Source organism: Oryza sativa, chromosome 8 (genome assembly GCF_034140825.1).
Source record: "Oryza sativa Japonica Group chromosome 8, ASM3414082v1".
Lineage (NCBI taxonomy): Eukaryota > Viridiplantae > Streptophyta > Magnoliopsida > Poales > Poaceae > Oryza > Oryza sativa.
Window position 1 is genome coordinate 17,603,290 of NC_089042.1, and position 21,076 is coordinate 17,624,365.

A 21,076-nucleotide genomic window follows, 5' to 3' on the forward strand; every position below is an offset into this window, starting at 1 on the left:
TTAAATTGTCAGTTTGTGTACCTCGGCTGATTTCTGGACGAGGATTTTATGCACAAATGAGTTCGAAAATTACTAGTGAATTTCTGGGCGTGACAACTATCCACTGCACATTTGATTATCTGGAATGCAGTACGAGAGAACACTTTGCCGGTTTGCCTTGCCCCGTCAATTTCCGTATCCATTTAACGTTGCAGAGAATAGGCTGCAGTACTTACGAACTCTAATTTAGATCACATTAATACATAACCACACATTTTTTTAGCTGACACTGATTCCGTGAGCTTAGTTCATAATTTACATTGCATAAAGTTTATTCTCTCTACTACATGTGTTTCTTTTAACTGATGTTGGTCACCTCTATTATATTTAACTCGGGTTCATGGAAAGGTACTTCTGAGGACTGAGGCCTATATAACCCTTCCTTCATCTATGAGCCTTCGAAGGCATCATTTGGTAGTAAAATGGGAAGACGGTCATTTATGTATTTGTTATTTAACGTTATATGTAATGGGTCTGCTGCACTCATGCTATGCCCTTTCGGGGCAGTTCATCCTTTGGTCTGTAGCAGTGCTCTTTCTATCAGAAAGATTATCTATACAAAGTATTGTATGGTCATTAAATTATTGTATGGGAGCTTATTATCTGTTTTATCTTATTAGAGACGTGGAATTATTAAATTGTTGTATAGGAGCTTATTTTCTGTTTCATCTTATTAGAGACGTGAAAATATTATGTGCTTATTCTCTGTTTTATTTTATTATTGACGTGGGTTTCACGTGCACACTTACATGATTTATGCACCAGAGTCTGTAGTAGATTGTTCAGCTCATTCAAACAGAATCAGTAACTGCTTAAATTAGAACCAAAGTCATCGGATGCCATTTGCTCTTGAATTGTCATGTTTTAAGCATGTATTGCTCTGAAAAAAAATACTTCAACCTTTCAGCACAATATATTTTTAATTGAATACTTTACACCTTCATTATTTGTGTCCTCTAAGATCGTGAAATTCAGTTTGTTGCTGTTCATTTGTGAATATTCCAGTTATTTTGCCAGATGAAAAGCAGCTTAAGGTTTTGAATCCATGCAAGTTTGTTTTAAATGTTCTGACGGTACACATCATTTGAGGTACCTAATATTGTCCTTTTGTTCAGTAGTCCTTCCATTTGGTCAATAACCCCCTTAAAAGCTTTATTTAAGATACCATGCCTATATAAAACTTTGCATGCACCTTGGGCATGAGAACAACTAAATGGATTTGTTTTCATTATTTTATCTATGTTTGGGCATTTTATCGTGTTTGAGACACTAATGTGTCGGACTACCATTGACCAGAAAGATAGACTGATGCAGAAATCATTCTTTGTTATCTCTCTTAGTTTGTAATTAGAATTATCTGATTGTTGAACTCGAATTTCCTTGATGAAAATTATATTTGTTCAGAGATGCTCATTCTAGCTCTGTATGCGGATTTGGTGATTGAAGAAATGCATGGTAACATTTTGGCATGGTTTGAAAATATCGCAAATTCATGCTTTGTCAGTTAATTCTTAGTACCCATGTTCTGTAGCCTCTCCTTTTCTCATTTTTCACACAATCCCTTTGATCTGCATACATACTATTTTTCTTTGTGTGCTACGGAATGTGATTAAACCATGTTGTTTATATAAAAAAGCATAGAATTGACGTGGGTGCACATGTCCATATTCCTCTTTGCTGAATTCAAAGATCTACAAGTTTTACTTCTTAATATATAGCATAATAACTTGGCAAATGAATCAGATTCGTTACAATTTCGTTTTGTTCAGATCAAGGAAACGATTCCTCATTGATTTGTGCATATTTCTATATGACATAGATTGGATGTTTCAAATGATGCATATTTTCCCCGTTGCAACGCACGGGCACCCAACTAGTCACAGCCAAAAAGCTCAGAACTAAAGTACAAAATACAGGAGAGGACTCGAGGAATTTTGGTGCTGCCTCTACAAGCGCAGCTTTTCTGGTTTACTTAATGCTTAGTATAAAGTAAACTACACGGATAACTTGGCCTTAGTGGCCGTACAACTAGACCCATGAACTCACAAACGACGCGAGCGGCACAGATCTCAACAGAAAAACACGCAAGAAAACAGGAGAGTAGTAGAAAAGCTAACAAACCAAGCATGGACACACGAAGTAAATTATCCAGAACCAACAGTAGAGCTCTCTCTTTGCACGCATTCTTTATTTCCCATGACATTTTCTTGATTTGCTGCCTGAACTTGCGCGCACCGACCACGAGCAGCTAGATGGTATCATAAGAACTCGATTAAACAATATGGGTATTTGAAGACAGGATTAAATGGACGGAAAAGAGCATGGTTATTACAGTTACCTCAGTAGAATTTCAGTAAGCACAGCCATCACATCCTAGTGCACTGATGACTTTGTTGTCCTCATCCTGATTCTTGCCACCATTGTTGTCAGTGAGATGTGCACTATCCTCCTCATCAACATTGCCATCATTCATTACCTCCCCAAAGTATATATAACTACTAATAGTAATATTGGTCTTGAGATTACTCGGGTGCTTAGCAATTTCGTGATTGATGTTGCGATGCGCAGCTTCAATGTTTGATTGTATGGCACCAGCTGTATACATCTCAACATGGACATTTTTAAGACTCTTGAGGTGCTGAATGCCAGAATGCGTGCTTCCATATAATTCTGCCCCGCAAGCACTGTACATCAACTTGAGGGTTTCAAGCTTTGGCATGGACTTCTCTTGGAAACTTAAGCATGGCAACCCGGACCACAGGAGGAATAAGACAAGACTACGGAAACCTGTTTCCTTAATGACAATTTTCTCTTTACGAAGAGGTACCACCCAAAGATGGAACTGAAGCAGCACCGGCAGATGAGCAAGCAAATCCAAATCTTCATCCTCCAGCTCCCACACATCAAGTTTCAACTCAGTGAGCCTATCGAGCGGTGCAATCCACTTGGGGCACCGCTGAAAGTAGGAGTTCCACATCCAGAACCTTTGAAGGAGGCATGGCGGGGGTGACAAAGATGCTAGAAAATCAACAGGAATAGGTCTGGCACTCAGAATACTTAGTGATTTGAGGCTACAGCTGCTCAATTTGCTGAGAGAAGAGGACAAGTACTCCTTGTATCTTGCATCACTTGGCTCGTCCTCATCCCAAGATATCGAGAGCTCTCTCAAGTTCCTCAAATTTCCAAGTTCCTGCACTGCATTTACTGGGCTGTCACAGATGTTGAATTGTGACAGTGTCCGAAGTGCTTGCATGCTCCCAATGTCTTTCGGTAACATCCCCTCATTGTCCACAAGGAGATGTCTAAGATGTTGTAGCTGAGAAATCCCATCCGGCAGCAAACTATTCCATGAGAAACTGCACCATTCTAGTGTCTCAAGACACTGCAGCTCCCCGATTTCTGCAGGAAGCTTAAAGGCATTTAGTCTCAAATATTTCAGCTGATGTAGTTTGCAAATAATCTTCAAATCGACATCCTCATTCAACTCACAATCGAGACTCAGGACTCGTAAAACTCTGAAATAAGCAAATGGCAGTGTCTGATTGAGACAGTCACCAAAGGTGCTGAATGATCTAACATGGTTTAACGATGTTACTTCTTGGGGTGCCAACTTCTGATCTCCATCATTATATTGAATTGAGAGCCGGCGAACAACACCTTTTGGTTTTGTTGAGATCGGGCTCGGACCTATGATTGTAAGAAAATTCTCTTCTCTTGCCTTTGATTTCATAAGTTCTAGCATCATGTCATGTACGCGACAAACTCGCACCCTTCCATCGTAGTCAATGTCCACTGGCAGAATCATACTCCTATTAATGAGCTCATTGAAGTAGCTTTCAGCAACATCCTCCACATTTTGCCCATAATCTTCACTGACCAATCCTTCTGCTATCCATCTCCTCACTAAACTACCTCTTTCAATGTCATAATCCTCAGGAAATATGCTCAAATAGAGTAAACAAGGTTTGAGATAGTGGGGAAGATCATTATAACTCAGAGACAATATAGTTTTCATGCCCTCAAGATCATGATTTTCTTGTAATACAGATCCTGTCGATGTACTCACCTTTTCCCATTGCTCCTTTGTATTGGACCTGCTAGCCAATAAGCTTGCTATACTAACTATCGCCAGGGGAAGGCCAGTGCATTTTCTCAATATATCATCTGAAACATGTGTAATTTGCACAGGGCAACCATCCACATGGCCAAAAACTCTTTTGAAAAGTAGCATTCTTGAGTGGAGCTCACTAAGAGGCTCAATTTTGTAACAGCGGTCACTGGGCAGAGAACAACACGCCTTTGCGACAGACTCAATACGTGTTGTAGTAATTACTCTGCTACCATTTTTGTTCTCTGGAAGAGCACATTTCAGTACATCCCATGCTGAAGCAGACCATATGTCATCAATTATGATGAAGTACCTATTCAAAAATGTGAATCAGAAAATGTCCCAAAACGAATTCCTTTTGAAAAGAAATTGGACTGAGAACCAAAACATGCTTTTTTAAGTGAACACAATATAGCAATAATAATTGGCACTAACATCATCACTTAAAGTTTTTGTATGATCAATTCATTTCGCTGAAAGATTTAGAAAAGAAACTATAGAGTTGGGGAAGTACATGAACATGAATGAAAGTGCCCATGCCAGATTCATAAATTTGATAGTATACATGGTTTGAAATTTCGGTTCAAAATTTCAGGAATTTCCGAAATTTTGGACCCTATAAGCAAGATCAAATCTCCCCCGAAATTTTCGGATTTTTTCAAATATTTATGAATCTGGTCAATAAATTGTTTAAATTCTGTCAAAATATGTTAAAATTTCAAAAAGAAAATCAGTCAGAAGACACCGAAATTCACAAAATTTTCAAAATTCAGGTATCGACATTGCAAGCACTGATAGTATACTTGCTAATTCGTTTTACAAGGTTGTAATTTAGGTTCCCCAACTTGTCGAATTGAATCATAAGATTAATCTAACTAGTAGCATCTCAAACGGTATTCATGAATATTTTTTCTTATGTTTTTTTTTGACTCTCGTGTTAAGATTATTAAGTGTAGTTTGTAGGGGCTTTTTTAGTCATTTCACATCTGTTGTATCGATACATATCAGCCCTAAGGGCCTTGATAACGCTTGAAATCACCAGATTTCTCTTCTATCCAAAATTCATATGATATCAAAGTCTAGAACAGAGACACCGAAACCTCCTAATGAATAACATATAAAGGAGCATTAAAGCCCATAGTTATTCTTTCTAAATTCCAACCAAGAATGCAAAGAAGGTGCAAAGTAATACATTAGAAAGTATAAAACAAAATAAATAGTTTTTTCAAAGTCACATATTTCTGATGTGAGAAAAAATAAAATATTTCCAGATTTTGAAATATTTCAATTTACTAAACTAATTTAAGTGAATATAGTTTTGAACATTGGTATTCTATATTCAATTTGAATTAATCGAAGTAATGAATAGTTTTTAGAATTTCCATTCTATATGAAGATATACATGATTTTGAAGAATTAAAATTAATTATCCATTTCACATACTAATTATAATTGCAAAACGCGAACCAACTTTTTCCTAAATTAAATATGATTCAAACTTGTGAATTGAACTTTTGTTATAAACCTAACGTTAGTATAAGAAATATTGAAAATTAGTTCAAAATGTCATATGATTTTTATATTATTTGGTATTATAAATCTAATATCATATTAAGGAAACATTAGTCCATACCATATTAGACTACAATAATTACATTTCATAGAATTCATTTAACCATAAATGCTGCCTTATCTTCCCAAAGTATTTCTGAGGTAAGAATGTTAGAACATGCATCAATAGGTAATGGAATTGTTCACAACAACAACGTGATTCAAAAATTAACGTTGAGCACTAGGTTCTTGTACAGCGAAAAAAAATCTGATGGTTGTAAAAAGTTAGAGAGCATTCTCAAAGTGTGACAATTCCCTGCACTCTTTTGAGGACGTGAATGGAGTTTATTGTCATCTTCACAACAGTTGTCATGGTTTCTTATTCGATGTTTTTGTTAGGAAAAATACTTTGGGAAGATCTCCTCTTGTGTGTATATTAATGAAAAATACTTTGGGAAGATCTCCTCTTGTGTGTATATTAATATGAGAGGATTGTACGTAGGTGACTTCTGTCACTTTTCTATTTCCTTGGATGACAATCTGATGGTTCTCATCACTCATTTCTCTTTATTAGATAAACTATTTTAACCTATAAAAATTTAAAAAGAAATACCAAACTACATGAAATAAACCTCCAATTCATAAAGATTTACAAAATTAAATGTAAAAAATATTCAAACTCAGATAATAATAAATTAATGTAGAACCATATATAACAACATAATTACAGTACAAATGAAGTAGAATTGCATATTCCACACTGCTGCAATTTTAATCTTAGGCAAATGCACCTTTTAGGTGATGTACCGAAATTTCACAAATTTTCAGCCATTTGAAATTTAGGAATACTCTATTAGTATATATATGATTATCCGATGTTATTTGGGTTATTTTGAGATGATTCATATGTGTTGTTCTCGAGTTATGGATATCACAATACTGAATTCAGATCTGTTGTCTGCTCCATATGAAATTATAAGGTGTATTTTATTTGGAAAAAGTCTGTGATATTGATTGCTTACAAAATATGTTCGGATGAAAACTGTTTGAAAAATAAATTCATTGGTATGACTTTTTTGTACTAAATATAATTACAGTTCAATTGATTGTTGCTCAAAATCTATAAAGTTACACTTATTCAAAATATTATACTTCTTACAATTAGGTTATCTTTCCAAATGGTAGAGGGTGGGCTATTTAGATATAGATCATTAGTCGATTACTATAGGGTTATTTTTATACTAGGAGAAGTGAGTAATTGAGAAGCAAATTAGATCCAATGGTTGATATCTATCTATCTATTATATACTAAAAGTCCATTAAACTTTCTACAAACGCTCTTAAATCGCCACATGGCACTCCTAAAAATACTCTTAGTCTGTCATGTGGCACTGTCTAATCTCACCATCGATTTTCACTTAAATTAGTGGACCCATTAATTTACACCATTAGATTAGATCAATTATTAAAAAATTATAACTTCCTCCTCTATGCATACGCTCCTACTATTTTACATACGTATCTGATTTTATATATTAAAAGTCCATTAAACTTTCCACGAACGTTCTCAAACCGCCACATGGTAGTCCTACAAATGCTCTTTGTCCGCCATGTGGCACTGTCTAATCTCACCATTGATTTTCACTTAAATTAGTGGACCCATTAATTTACATCATTGGATTAGATCTATTATTAAAAAATTATAACTTCCTCCTCTATGCATACGCTACTACTATTTTACATACGTACGTGATTTCTGCCGTTAATTTAGGTTTTAATGAATCAAGTTCCATATATACAATGGTTTGTACCGTAACCAAACCAAGCATAGCATATTTACGTACTCAACGTTTCTTCTTGCGAAGAAAAAGATATGAGTTCAGCGGTACATGTTTTTTTTTTTAAAAAAGTGCACTGGTGCATGTTTGCGCTGAATTATAGAGTTTTCATCTTCATAAAAAGAGGTGACGAAAATATTGATATATACACAGATAATTAGTAACCAAACAAGTCATTATGGTATTCAGGAGCACTATGCTGGGGAATTCTCGACTTTGCGCTTAGTTTAACAATTAGCCATGCCAAATTAAATGAACAATTTTTCCAAACACATCTTCTATTATATATATTAAGAAGTTAATTGAACTTCCGACAAGCACTCTTGAGCCGCCACGTGACACTCCTACAAACACTCTTAGACCGTCACATAGCTCTATCTAATCTCACCATCGATTTTAACTTAAATTGGTGACCCGATATTTTGGATCAATAGATTAGATGTATTATTAAAAAGTAATAATTGTTGGCCGGCAAAAGAAAAAAAATTACTTCCTACATACAATTGAAAAAACAATAAAGATTACCTACAGTTCACGAGAAGGAAAAAAAAACTATGCACAGACTTACGATACAAAAAAAGATACGTATATAGTACCATTGAAAAAAAAATCGTTTGTCTTTAGAATAGGATTTTCTACAACTTTTTTAGTTAAAACAACAGGAGAGACTTCTACTGATATATTAGAACTATATAAAAGTTACAAATTACATATGTACAGGAGGAGATTACATAAGAGTATCAAGCCATGATTTCCAAAAAGGTTGATCTAACAATTTTGCTCTGTGCACAAGCAAAGCAAAGTCTCTCTTGAAGTGATTTCCATAGCTGGAAAGAAATAGAATCTTCTACAATTTAGAGATAAAATACATTACTTTACAAATTTACACAAATATACGATGTTAAACTATAGATCTATAATATCTAATCAATGCTCTATGAATGTTCTATCTTTTAAATTATTTTAAAATCATATATCCAATTTGTGATACTGTTGTATTCCTTTAATTAAATAAACTATTGTTGTTTAAGGTCCTAAAGACATCACAATGCATGAGGCCGACATATAATAATTAATGCTATGATAATTTTAAATAATTTCACATCATATTTAGGGCGTCAAATATCATTTGGTAAATATACAACGCTAATTTAAATCTACACACACACATATATATATATATATATATATATATATATATATATATATATATATATATATATATATATATATATATATATATATATATATATATATATATATATATATATATATATATATATATATATATAAACAACCCAATTTAGTTGTGTTTTTCAAGTAAATCTTATTTTAATTTTAAATTATTTGAATTAAGATTCTCAAAAAAAATTTGAACTATTTGATTGGTATTTGAGAAGTGACCAGCACAAATGTTACATACATTTGAAAAAAAATCAAAAATATTTCTAGCCAATAATCTTGCTATAATCCAACCCATTAGTCCATTTTTGAGATTTATGGCCATATAGTATGTTTTTTTATTTGGCAAATAGTTTTGACAATAAATGAATAATCAAGTAACATGTCCAATAAACTACTTATGGTATATTTTTTTATAGTTGATAAGATTCAATATTTCAGGATAATTGATGGATGTATGTCAATATGTCATACACTCTATTGACGTGACTATAACTATACTTCAACGAATCATAGTTTGGGAAAATAAATGCATTCTTTAAATTAGTAAATATGTCTCATGTGATTATGAATCATAGGTGTTGAAAAAAACCAGGAGACATTTGTCAAAATATAAACGATAACACAATACTCTGGAGATTATCGTGGTACTATTTTAAAAATTCACTTTGTTTTGATTATATATAAATTCCCCAATTGGTTTGGGACAAAATTTGACTCTTTGGATTTATGCAACACAGGGTGTATAAGTAATATAAGTCTATCTTTAATTAGATGAAGTAGTTCTATTAGATATAATTTTAATAGAAAATACCATTCACTAATATATCATAAAGTCCATCGTCATCTATAGCATACAAGGATAAGAATAAAATGTTACTTAAAGTTTGTAAACTCCAAAAATAAGATATGCTAAATATTCCTAAAAAGAATCACACATAGTACAAATATATATGAACCAACTTCATTATTGTGACTTTTTTCTCATAAATTCAAGGTTGTACGGTTTCAAGTAATATGCATAAACCAATTATTATAAAAAACATGTTTAAAATAGAGTCAAAGAGTATTTGAAAGATATCATCCACACATAAATGTTTGTACTCAAAATTAAAGCAATATTAAATAAGATACCCGCGCATATGCACGGACTACCTTTCTAGTTGTCAATAAAGATAGAATCAACCAAATATACAGTCAGATTTTTCCAGATTTTTGTGGTAATTATTCCCAGGATTAATCTCTTTTTCAAGCCCATCTCATGAGGATTAACGTGGAAGCTCTCGAATTAGTAGTTGTAAGATGGCAAATCTGACGTGCAACAGAATATTGTAAATATCTTTTTGAAAAGTATTTAATATGAAACTAGTTAGTCAGATATGTCCTGCTGTGCAGAAGCCGCGCGCAAACTGCACCTTAATTGCGTACAAGCGTAATAATATTGTCGCGCTAAGATTGATATGGAGAAACAATAGACCTAAAATGTTTAACAATGAGCGAGAAATAAGATAATTACCTCTTATCCTGTAGGATTTCTCTTATCTTTTCAATAAGCATTGTCTCACTCTCATCCCAGGTCTCTCTCAGATCTCTGACAAGATTAGTGCCTTTCGGAGTTATACGAGAGAGTATGCCCCAGAGAATTTTCTTAAAATCAGGCTTTTGGGAAACAGATACAAGAGCCGCACAACCGAATTGCGGTCCAATCTTACGACGGACCTCATTGGCTAGCGTGGTCTTGCCCAAACCACCAAAGCCATAGATGGACAGCACCTTCCGATGATTCAAATGCTCAGCTTCACCCTCCATCAGCCAGCTCACTAGGTCATCCCTTGGGCCATCGATGCCCACAAGGTGAGCCTCCTCAGTGAAAAGAGCACCCATGCGAGGATCTATTGTCAAGCTGGTGTAACTGCTGCCAGCAACATCATCGAGCTTGTATCTCTCCCTCTGGTCTTTGACCTCGACAACACGGGCCTTCAGTTCTTGGATCTGCTTTGCAATGCGGTGCCTAGTGCACAGTGTCTTCAAACGCCGAGCACATCGGCGAAAGAACTCCTTGATGCCTCCGTGACCGTGGTGGTCATTGGTGTCAACTCCGTGGACATACTCGTCCACGCAGTCTTCGATGTCGTGTGAGAGCTCCCTCAACTCCTTTGTCCAGGTCTTCACTTGGATGTCAGGGTTCTCCATTGCAGCACACTTTTGGAGAAGGGCGTGCATGTTGTTCAGCTCTGACCGGAGGAAGCGGATTTCACGGCGGACTCCTTTCAGTCGAGCACACTCCTCAACAAGCAGATTGGTGAGTTTCTTTAGGAGGGAGTCCATGGCACCTTGAGCCTCCATGCTTCCTACCCCTCCCGTTCTCTCTCTTATGCTCAGCAATGGTGAGTATGAGGAAGGACCGAAGGAGAAAGAATGCTTGCTATATAAATTGTGGACTGTGTGTGTAGCATATAATGGCGAGAAGTATCATTAGTTTGCTCAAGGCAATTAAATGGAATCCATGACAGCTCCAAAATTTAAATTGCTCATAAAGCTTGAGATCTAGTGCTGCCAGAGTTTAGATGTTATAACAAGGACTTGCCATGTACGAGTACTGGTGTTGAATGCGATGTTATTGGCTCATGTAGTGTTTCTTATTCATGTTTATTCATACCAATGCTCAGCCTACCTAATTTAAACATCCACTTGCTAAATCCTCATTTAGCAATTTAGCAAGTTGGGATGTAATGTATTGTCTCCAAGTAATCGATCGACAAAAGCTGACCACATGGCAGCATCAAATTTTGATGGTGCCTTTAGAATCTTTTGACCAGACTTCCATGGATCCACTGTTTGATGTCTTTTATTAGACTTGTGGAAATCTACTCATCGACATGTACCACATGGCAACTTGGTGGGTTTGTATATTCGATGGTACCGTAACTTAGAATCTTTTCATTAGCTCGACTTGCATAAATATCTACTCCTCCACATGTAGGCTTATCACATGCATGGCAACGTGCTGGTGGTAAATTTGATGGTGCCTTCAGAATCTTTTCATTGCAAAACAAAGACCTTCCTCTCAGGGCTTTGTAGGAGGTATCTTCATTATCAATACTTCTCGACATCTCAGGGTAACCTGAAAATAGACATCCCTGTAGGAAGAGAACATCAAACTGATTGAATGAAAGAACCCCCACAAGTGAATCTTGATTCTTGAATTAGAAGATCAGCTAAGCCTTATTTGGTCACTTCAGGTACAAGCATTCATAGTCATTATGGGAAATTCTTTTCTAAAGGAGATGTGTATTAGTTCCTTTTCTATATGGAAAATGGAGGTCTAGCCACATAAGAGACTTGCGTAAACCTTCTCATCGACATGTAAGCCTACCACATGCTAACTTGGTGGGATTGTAAATTCGATGGTACGTACCTTATAATCTTTTCATTGGACTTGCATAAATCTACTCCTCGATATGTAGGCTTACCGCATGGTAACATTGGGTGGTGGACGTGCATAAATCTACTCCTTGTCAAGTTGGCTGCACACATGGCAGCACGGTGGGTGGCAAATTTGATTCTCCCTTTAGAATAATCTTTTGATTAGATGCACAAATCCAGCGCTTGACAAATACGCTGACCACATGACAATAAGGCATATAGGTGTTGAATAGTCCCACATTGGTTGTGGAAGGGAAAATGACTTAAGATATAAGTGAGGGAGCCCCTCAACTTAATGGCTAACTTTTGGGGTGGGAAAGGCCCTTTACGATCCTACAATTGGTATCAGAGCCTGGCTAGGTTAACATCTATGTCCGATGGACACCGTGTGTGAAGGCCTGATGGACCGTGGGTGCCTGCGGGGCCCATATACCTGATGGACCGTGGGCCAGTGGGGCCCAAATACGGTGAAGGGGCTGAGGGACACCAATGTGTGAAGGGAGAGATTGTTGAATAGTCCCACATTGGTTGTGGAAGGGCAAATGACCTAAGATATAAGTGGGGGAGCCCCTCACCTCAATGGCTAGCTTTTGGGGTGGGAAAGACCCTTTACGATCCTACAGTATGGATGGAAATGGACGAAAACTAGTTCTACCATATTCATTTTTATATTTTCTCAGAATCCTAATCGAAAATCCCGGATACAAAAATGGAATCGAATATTATTAAATACAGGCATGGAGCGAATACGTAACGGAGTGAATACACTAACGAATATTTAGCAGAATTTAAAAATCCCTCAAATTGAGCTTCGTGAAGTAACGAAGAAATATGGCTTGTTATTTTTCGTCAACATTTTCAAATTTTATATCGTTAATTTCTAGACAGTTCTATAACCGTTTGTGAAAATCGATTTTCATAGTCAATATCTGTTGATGTGAAAACACGAGGCCTGGGAGATCTGCTTAACTCCAGCGTAGGTCCAAAAAGCTTGCCTTTAGGTTTATGAGCGTGCCAGTTGATTTGATCCTGCAATCAACAAGAAACAAAGACGGGAAAATAGCAGTTAAATCCATAAGCGATAGCCGATCGGCCAGTCGCCGATGACATATCATTTATCTTTGAGCCGATGTCATCTTTGCATCGATCGGCATTCATGAATAAACAAGAAAGACTAAATCTATTCGATCGGCTGTAGATATTAATGGTATATAATCCTTATGTCGATATATACTTAAATCAAGTGATTGGGATAGATCGGTCGCCATGCCAAGACAGTATAAATCACTTAGATCGAAATATATATTAACAAGAAGATTATAAGCATTCATAGCATAGCCGATCAGATAGATCTAGCAAGTATCGGCTAATACTCCAATACCACTCAATATTAAGATATTAAAGCAAGCAAAATATATCAAACAGGAAGCTTAATATACCTAAAAGCAATAAGATCTCAACATAAACGGCAGATCTAGCATATCAATTAAGCACATAAGATATAAGGCTAAATCAGGTAAGATCGGCTGAAACCCCGATACTACCCTAATCGGCAACCAAAGACAGGCTAGAGATTGAGATTCTAATAACGACTTATAAGGTCAAACTCAACTGATGCAGCTATAAGTATGAAAAGAAGAGCAATATCTAGATAATCAAGCCATTGGATATTTCATATGGTGGTGGATACTCTATATAATCTAAGTCAACGTTGGAATTTAACCTAATCGGCTGCTCTCTAGAGATAGATATTAGCCGACTGAAGGTTAAATAGCAATATTGCCAAAGATTATATAGAATATATGATAACTCGACAACTTACATAAACAAGATTAGAGTGCCATAAAGATGGAAGCACTAATCCCGAGAACGCAAGCCGCCATAACAAGTTTTACCTCTAGTTGAAGATCGAAATCGATGCAGCTCAACCCGAAAGCAAGAACTCGTTGAAAATAAAATGAAAGTAAAAGGGTGGCGATGCGCCGAGATTGTTATTGAACGTGTGTTATCTGATTACATGGGACTCGGGGTCTATTTATACCCGAGATTACAAAATATGTCCATGTCGGACATGACTCTTATTTCTAACAAACTCTAAGATACCATAAATCTTTGCGGCAGACTTTTGCCTAAACTTATCTGTAAGGAAATTACATAAAATATCCTAATTAATAGATACAATTGCCTTTCCAGGACTCAATCCGTGTGTGGCAATCCATATGAAGCACATTAACTCAACCCGACAACATGTACCGAGTCGTATTGTCGGAGTCGGCTCAATCAGCTAACCTTGTCCGACTCGAACTTTGCCGATTCTGGTCGCAGTCTATTCGGACTTCAGCCGATTCTTGCTCTGTTTCCGGAACGATCTACCTCTTGGATTCTGCTTCGGTTTTATCTTCATCTCCGATACTGAAATTACCAAATTTTTCGTTAACAATATCTTAAGTGACCCTCTTGTGAAAATGATTTTCCACTTCCTGGTCCCTTAATATCTCTATGTATAGCTTACTCACCATCTGGCATGTTAAGCTCTCGTTATTTAGATTGAAGATGCTATTCATGTTAGATTGAGAGTGTTGCCTATGTTTTTTTTTAATAATGGAAGAGATTTCACTAAGGCCAGATTTTATATGTTATAGCAAGACTAATTTGTTAGGTACTACGACGAGTTTATATGTTATAACAAGAATAAGCCAGGTATGACGAGTTTATATGTTATAACAGGACTAATTGCCATGTACAACTTGCTTGTGATGTTGTTGGCTGATATAGTATTTCTTGCTCATGTTTAACTATACGTACCATGATAGCTATCTGTCGATTCTAGAAATCGGTAATAAGAAAAGGGGTTGTGTATGGGAGCTAAAGTAAATAGGTCATGAGACAAAGGTTTAGGTAGGTTCAGGCCCTCTCGACGAGAGGTAATACTCTAATCCTGTTTGCGGATTGGAATCCGCCGGGTGTTGTACTAATTTGATGATCTAGTTGAAGCTTATGCCCTTGGAGGGCCTCTAGCCCACCTTATATAGGTTGGAGAGCAATATTATAACGATAGAAACCTAACCAAATACGGAATCAATTTTCTTATCCTACATTACAATTTACCAAACCAAGACTTTTAAGTCGTCTCCTTAATATAGAAGGAGACGTAACACTCAAGTCATGATCTGTTACATATTCTATAGATATAATGTATCCCCTATAACTAATCGGATAATCCAGCCATGTAGGTATATGGTATCTGTCGATTCTGGAAATCGGCAATGATAAAAGGGGGTAGCGCATGAGACCTAAAAGTGGCTAGATGCGGAAGACAAGGATTTAGGCAAGTTTATGCCCTCTCAATGAGAGGTAATTCGCTACCTGTTTAGGATTGTATCCATCGGCTGTATATTGATCTGACGATCTAGTTGTGGTTTATGTGTTGCCATGTTTCTATGCCCTTGGAGGAGTAGAGGACTCCGGGCCCACCTTATATAGGTTGGGGAGCAGGGTTACCAAGAGGAAAACATAGTCGGATACAACATCAGTTTCCTAATCTCTTATATGGTAGTACCTGGTTGGGACTCTAGGTCCTGTCATAGAACACTAGGTAACATTGCAACCGAGTCCTACTCTATAACATAATATATGGATTTAGCCCACCTCCTATCTCTAGTCGAATATGGAGGTCGTGTGGGGTACCTGGTACCCAAATTCTCCACAGCTGGCCCTAAGACCTTCACAGTCAAGTTGCAGTCTTCTCCGTGGTTCATGACCAATACTGAGTGCTTCATCTTCCCTACGAAGGCTTCCCGAGTGCTTCCTTCTTGAGTCCTCATTTGATAACTTGCATAGAGGCTATGGAGGGCTCGTCCAAAAGATTAAATAAAAAAGATATATCAAGTAGATGAATATATAGGTGCAACGAATAGATGCGCCTAATAGGTGTAACTCCCGACTATGTGATTAGTTGAACAAACCAAGCATATAGTCAAGAACTATAATTTTAACTAGTCGAGTGACTTAATACGAATATATAACATATGTAGTGTGAGTCTCTGAATAACATGACCCGAACAATGTATCGACTGCATAGAATATGTTGCGCGTAGCTCTAGGCCAATTGTGGCTTAAGAATATAATGTGTATAGCTCTAGGGCAATGAGGTCTTAAGAATGATACCAAGTAGCACCCGACTCTTACAAAGAAAAAGCCTTATAAAAGCCACGAAAGCATGCTATTGGTCACCTTTAAAAATTGCATAGCCCATGACTCAAATAAAAAGCCTTTATGCAGCAATAAAGGATTTTGAAGGTATTGGGCTCACATTGAGCGCATATTGCCAAGACAAATATGCTCAAGTCCCTATAAGACACAGAATTTCAGCACACCTGAAGATATATGGCATATATGGTATAAAATCTGAGTGAAATAACACCCATAAATAGATTTACTAGCCACCTGACAACGACCAAACTATATAATCAGCCTAAAGCCATAATTTTGGTCTTTGTTAAAGAATGCATACATATGTAGCTCAAAACAATGATATAGTATCCAATCAATTGCCTTATGAAATCCAAACAATGACTTAACTTATATAAAAAAGTTATCAGGTCAGCTATATATAAAGCTTAACTGTTTGCCACCTTTTAAATTGCATTGTAGTAACTCCTAAAAAGTTGAATAACAATGGTATAAAAAGATTTTTAAGGTATTGGGCACTTGATCACGCGCAATTTTGTCTAAGAAAAAAATGCCTAAGTCCCTAAAAGAACGTGATGGGTCACACCTAAAAATATGGGCTGTGGACATATTGGACCTCAGCCAAAAATGCTAACTGATACCCTTAAAAAGACGAGACATGTGCCTATCGGTATGCTCATGTATGACAAATCTCCCAGGTGATGTAGACCGAGCACACTTCATCTGAGTGGCTTATGATCTGAGTGGTAAGTCAAATGGTAAAGTAACAATCTGGCGATTACTGAGGTGGTCAATAAAATAGAGGTGTAAAGTACTTGAAATGATAGCGCGAAATATTTAGTTGAAGTGTGCTCGGTCATTAGAAGTGGCGCAGTAAAGATGAGATCGTCCATTAGAAGTGGCGTAGTAAGCCAACCGTGAAGATGAGATCATAAGTCAACGAGCACACTTCATCTGAACACACTTTGTCGATGGTAAAGATGAGATAATCCATTAGATGTGGCGTTATAAGCCAACCGTGAAGACGAGATCATAAGTCAACGATGATGAAGGCAGCCTATGGATAACCCGGGTTAGATAATATGTAAACTACTTGAAATGATAGCGCAAAATATTTAGTTGGATGGGGTCTCAATAAAACTCAAATAAAACAGTAACCATCCAACCTTGTCGCTGCCCTACCAAGTAAAATTACCATAGCCTCTTCTTCACATGTGGAAGCCATCAATGCAAGACATGCATCTTCACTTGTCTCCTTTCGATCCAAATACCAAAGTCTATCACATCTGACGCCAATCCCAAGTTTCTTCCCTGTTTGCCTCTCCTTAATTAAACAATTCTCACGATCAAGAGAGACCCAACAGTCCATATGATCAACAAGAGAACTTATTGAAACCAAATTCACTGGAAAAGAAGGGACATATAACACTGATGATAAAGTGATTGAAGGAGTATATTGTATTGTTCCCTCTCCCTTAACTGGGCATGATGTTCCATCAGTAGTTTGAATTGTTTCTTTTCGTGTAAATGGGTATGGTTTATATGATGCAAATTCTCCACACGTACCCGTGACATGTTTGGATGCACCCGAGTCTAGTATCCAATTTGAATGAGAACTATTGATGGACATAAATGCTTGGTTTGAGTTACTGTTAGTATTTCTTAACGACATTACTAGAAATATTCATTCCCAGCAATGGCGAAGAAATAGTCCTAGTATATTTATGGTTATAGAAGTAATCCGCAAGCGCACGGATATACCATTGTAGCATTTCACCCGGAAGTATTCCAAGATATCGTATTTATTTAATCCCAAGGGAAGATTGTGAAAGACAGAACTATGCTAACATATACACATATATATTACTTGCCTTTATCAAAGCCTAGGCAGGGGTTAATTTAATATGAGGGAAGAGTGACACGAAACGAAGCTAATAGATTTCCTCAAATAAATAATTCTAACTAAGTGGAAGAAGAGATAGAGAGAACTCATTTCCTATGCTTCTAATATACACTCAACTTTACTCTGCACTTGCTAGTATACAATGATGTGGCCAATACCCCCTAACAGTGTCCTCCTGGTGTTTCGAGAGACCACCCCGGGTTATCGAGTTTCTTATGACAACCTGTCATGGCCATCCAACCAGGGTTAAATACGGAGGAGTACCCTCCCCAGGAATTTGTCTTAGGAATATATAATAACGTGGAGGAATACCTGTACTGAGCTATCATCATCAGCGGCCCACCTCTACTGTCCCGCAGCATATATGCCCAGATAATAATATTTACTAATCTAAGCACCATGCTTACATTAATAAATACTACTCTACACCTCTGCAGAAGATATAGAGCAATCGATAATTTGGACATTAAACCCACACCATTGCACCTCTCTGGTAGGCTATCCACACAATTATACCGACACAAATGTAAAGCAAGAGCAGTACTCATACTACGTAAAGTACCGAGAATATATAAAGAAGAATATTTCATTAATTCAGAAAGTATTATAGAACAGAATAGAAAAGCTACTAGAGCCATACCGAAACTTCTCCGAAAGCTCTGAGGACTCCGAGAACTATTCTATACTACTTCCATTTAGCACTAATCTACTAAATAAAGTATGAAGAGGAATCTTGAGCTTGCTTGAGTGTGTTGAGAGAGTGAATGGGCTCCTCCTTTTATAGGGCAGTTATGACAGTTGTAGCTATGCGAGATGTCCATTTTGCCCTTGCAAAAGTCATTGAGGAGTGATCTGGAGCGTCCACGTAGAGGGCCAGCCGGAGCCGACGCCAGCAGGTTCAGCCGAACCTAGGCCGGCCCAACAGGCCTCCAACTTTGGGCAGGGCACTGACAGGTGGGTCCTTTAGTAGTTTGTGACAGTTAAGTCGGTTTCCGGACGGTTACACCTGACATGTGGGCCCTCCTTATCCTCTAGCTTGCTTAGGAGTGAGGTTTCTTCACTTTCTCTTTATTTTATTTGCTAAAATCCTGCAACATATTATTCTCGAAGTAAAAGTGGAACTATATTATTCTAAAATAAATATACATTGCAAGCATAGCTAATTCTCCATTATTTTAGTTTTATTGATGATCAAAATTTGTCTGTAATGACCGTCAACAGTTACCTTAGGTGAAATTAACAAGGTTGGCAACATCAACATTTGTAGCTTCAGAAGAACCCTCTTTATGAGTGACCACATTAGTTTTGTGATCACCTCTATACTCATAGCCTCTACCTCTGTTACCACTACCCACATAACATCTTCCACCTCTTGCTCCACCCCTATTACCACATCTTCCTCTCCCATAACTAGGCTTGCATGGAGCACGGCAATCACGCATAAGTTGCCCCATCTCACCACAATTGAAGCACTCCCTGGTCTCTTTACTTTGTGCTACTACATATATGGTGTGGACACCTGGACTTTATATTATAATTGCGAATTGAGATGAACAAATCAAATCAAGAAGCAAGCATAATATAAGATCCGAAGCCTCGAATAGAGAACATAGGAGATGAAGCTAGGCCTTTAGCTTGCCAGCCAATTTCAGCATTTGATGTGCCCGTCAAACCACATGAAGGCGGCGACCAGATATGTTACACATTCAGGAGACTTGACAAAACAACTAAAGATCTAATGCATCCCAAATGTTCTAAACTCATACTCATGTGAAGCTAGTTCCCAGGATATGCACTAGCTCCACACTTTCATCTTAAGCAATGATTGTTGGCATTTCTTAATGTCACAGATAAAATCCGCAAGCGCATGGAAGATACTGATGTAGCACTTCACCCGGGAGTATTCTCGGGTATCGATTTCCACAGGGAACGTGTTTGCTTAGCTCTTCTTCAGGTTCATCCAAGGACACAAAGCAAAGATAAGCAAAGGGTAGAGAGGATTTCCTAGTGAGAAATAGTGTCTAAGGAAAACTTAATTTTAATCCTAACGCGATACTTTAGGCACTAGAAACCCGATGTTCCCAGATGTCGCTCTACTACGTACCCGGAAAGAGAGGACTTAAGTGCTCTTGAGGGCTGTCACCACCACTACACCCACCTCTAACATACTGTGGGATACGCAGCAACCACTGGAAATTAATTACCCAGACACCGCGTCTACGCAATTAATAACTACTCTCGTGCTAGCTAAACACTAAAGAAATCACTATATAATTAATAGACTATAGTGAACAATGATTCCGTATGCTAATTAGGAATGAACCAAGAATAACTCTCACGAAGCAAATCTTAATTACTCATAATGATATTTCTATTGAACCAGAGTAATTAACAAAGTACAAGAATAAGGAGAGGATTACCGACAACTCTGGGATTCCTCCAAATTCTTCTACTTTATTCTCTCCGTATTCTAAGTATACTTAGAGCCTCTTGTAATTCAGCTCTATATCTTGGTGTGTGTTGAAATGAGGGATGAGGAGGGGTATTTATAAGTGAAGAAGTGCCTTGGGAATGTGGAGATGCTAAAGCATCCAAAGAGCATCTCTTCTCTCCTCTTGACAAGTGTTCATGATGGTTTCTTCAGGTAAAACGCTCACAGCCGTCATTGGGAGGTCGTTATCCATAGAAAGCAACTTGGGCTAGGGCCAGCGGCCTCCTGTTAACGACCAAATTTGGTAATTCAGGTATCAGAGATGAAGATAAAACCGAAGCGGAATCCAAGATAGAAATCGTTCTGGAAACAGAGAAAGAATCAGCTGAAGTCCGAATCGGCTGCAA

General features: G+C 37.2%; 1 protein-coding gene across 1 annotated transcript; it reads right to left on the minus strand.

The window, feature by feature from the left end:
• Positions 1-1,737: 1,737 nt before the first annotated feature.
• On the minus strand, positions 1,738-11,137 carry LOC4345409 (disease resistance protein RGA5-like). The gene is made up of 3 exons (XM_015793627.3): positions 10,235-11,137; positions 2,378-4,460; positions 1,738-2,287 (listed from the first exon to the last, which is right to left on the minus strand). The coding sequence occupies exons 1-2, from the start codon at positions 11,062-11,064 to the stop codon at positions 2,390-2,392; spliced, it is 2,901 nt and encodes a 966-aa protein (XP_015649113.1). The 5' UTR covers positions 11,065-11,137; the 3' UTR covers positions 1,738-2,287; positions 2,378-2,389.
• Between the last annotated feature and the right edge of the window lie 9,939 nt (positions 11,138-21,076).

Excerpts from the sequence above, each read along its gene's own strand:
- LOC4345409 (XM_015793627.3), bottom strand. The coding sequence starts at position 11,064 with ATGGAGGCTCAAGGTGCCATGGACTCCCTCCTAAAGAAACTCACCAAT. Across the intron at positions 4,461-10,234 it reads GAAATCCTACAGGATAAGAG|GTACTTCATCATAATTGATG; the intron begins GTAATTATCTTA and ends ATTTTTGAATAG.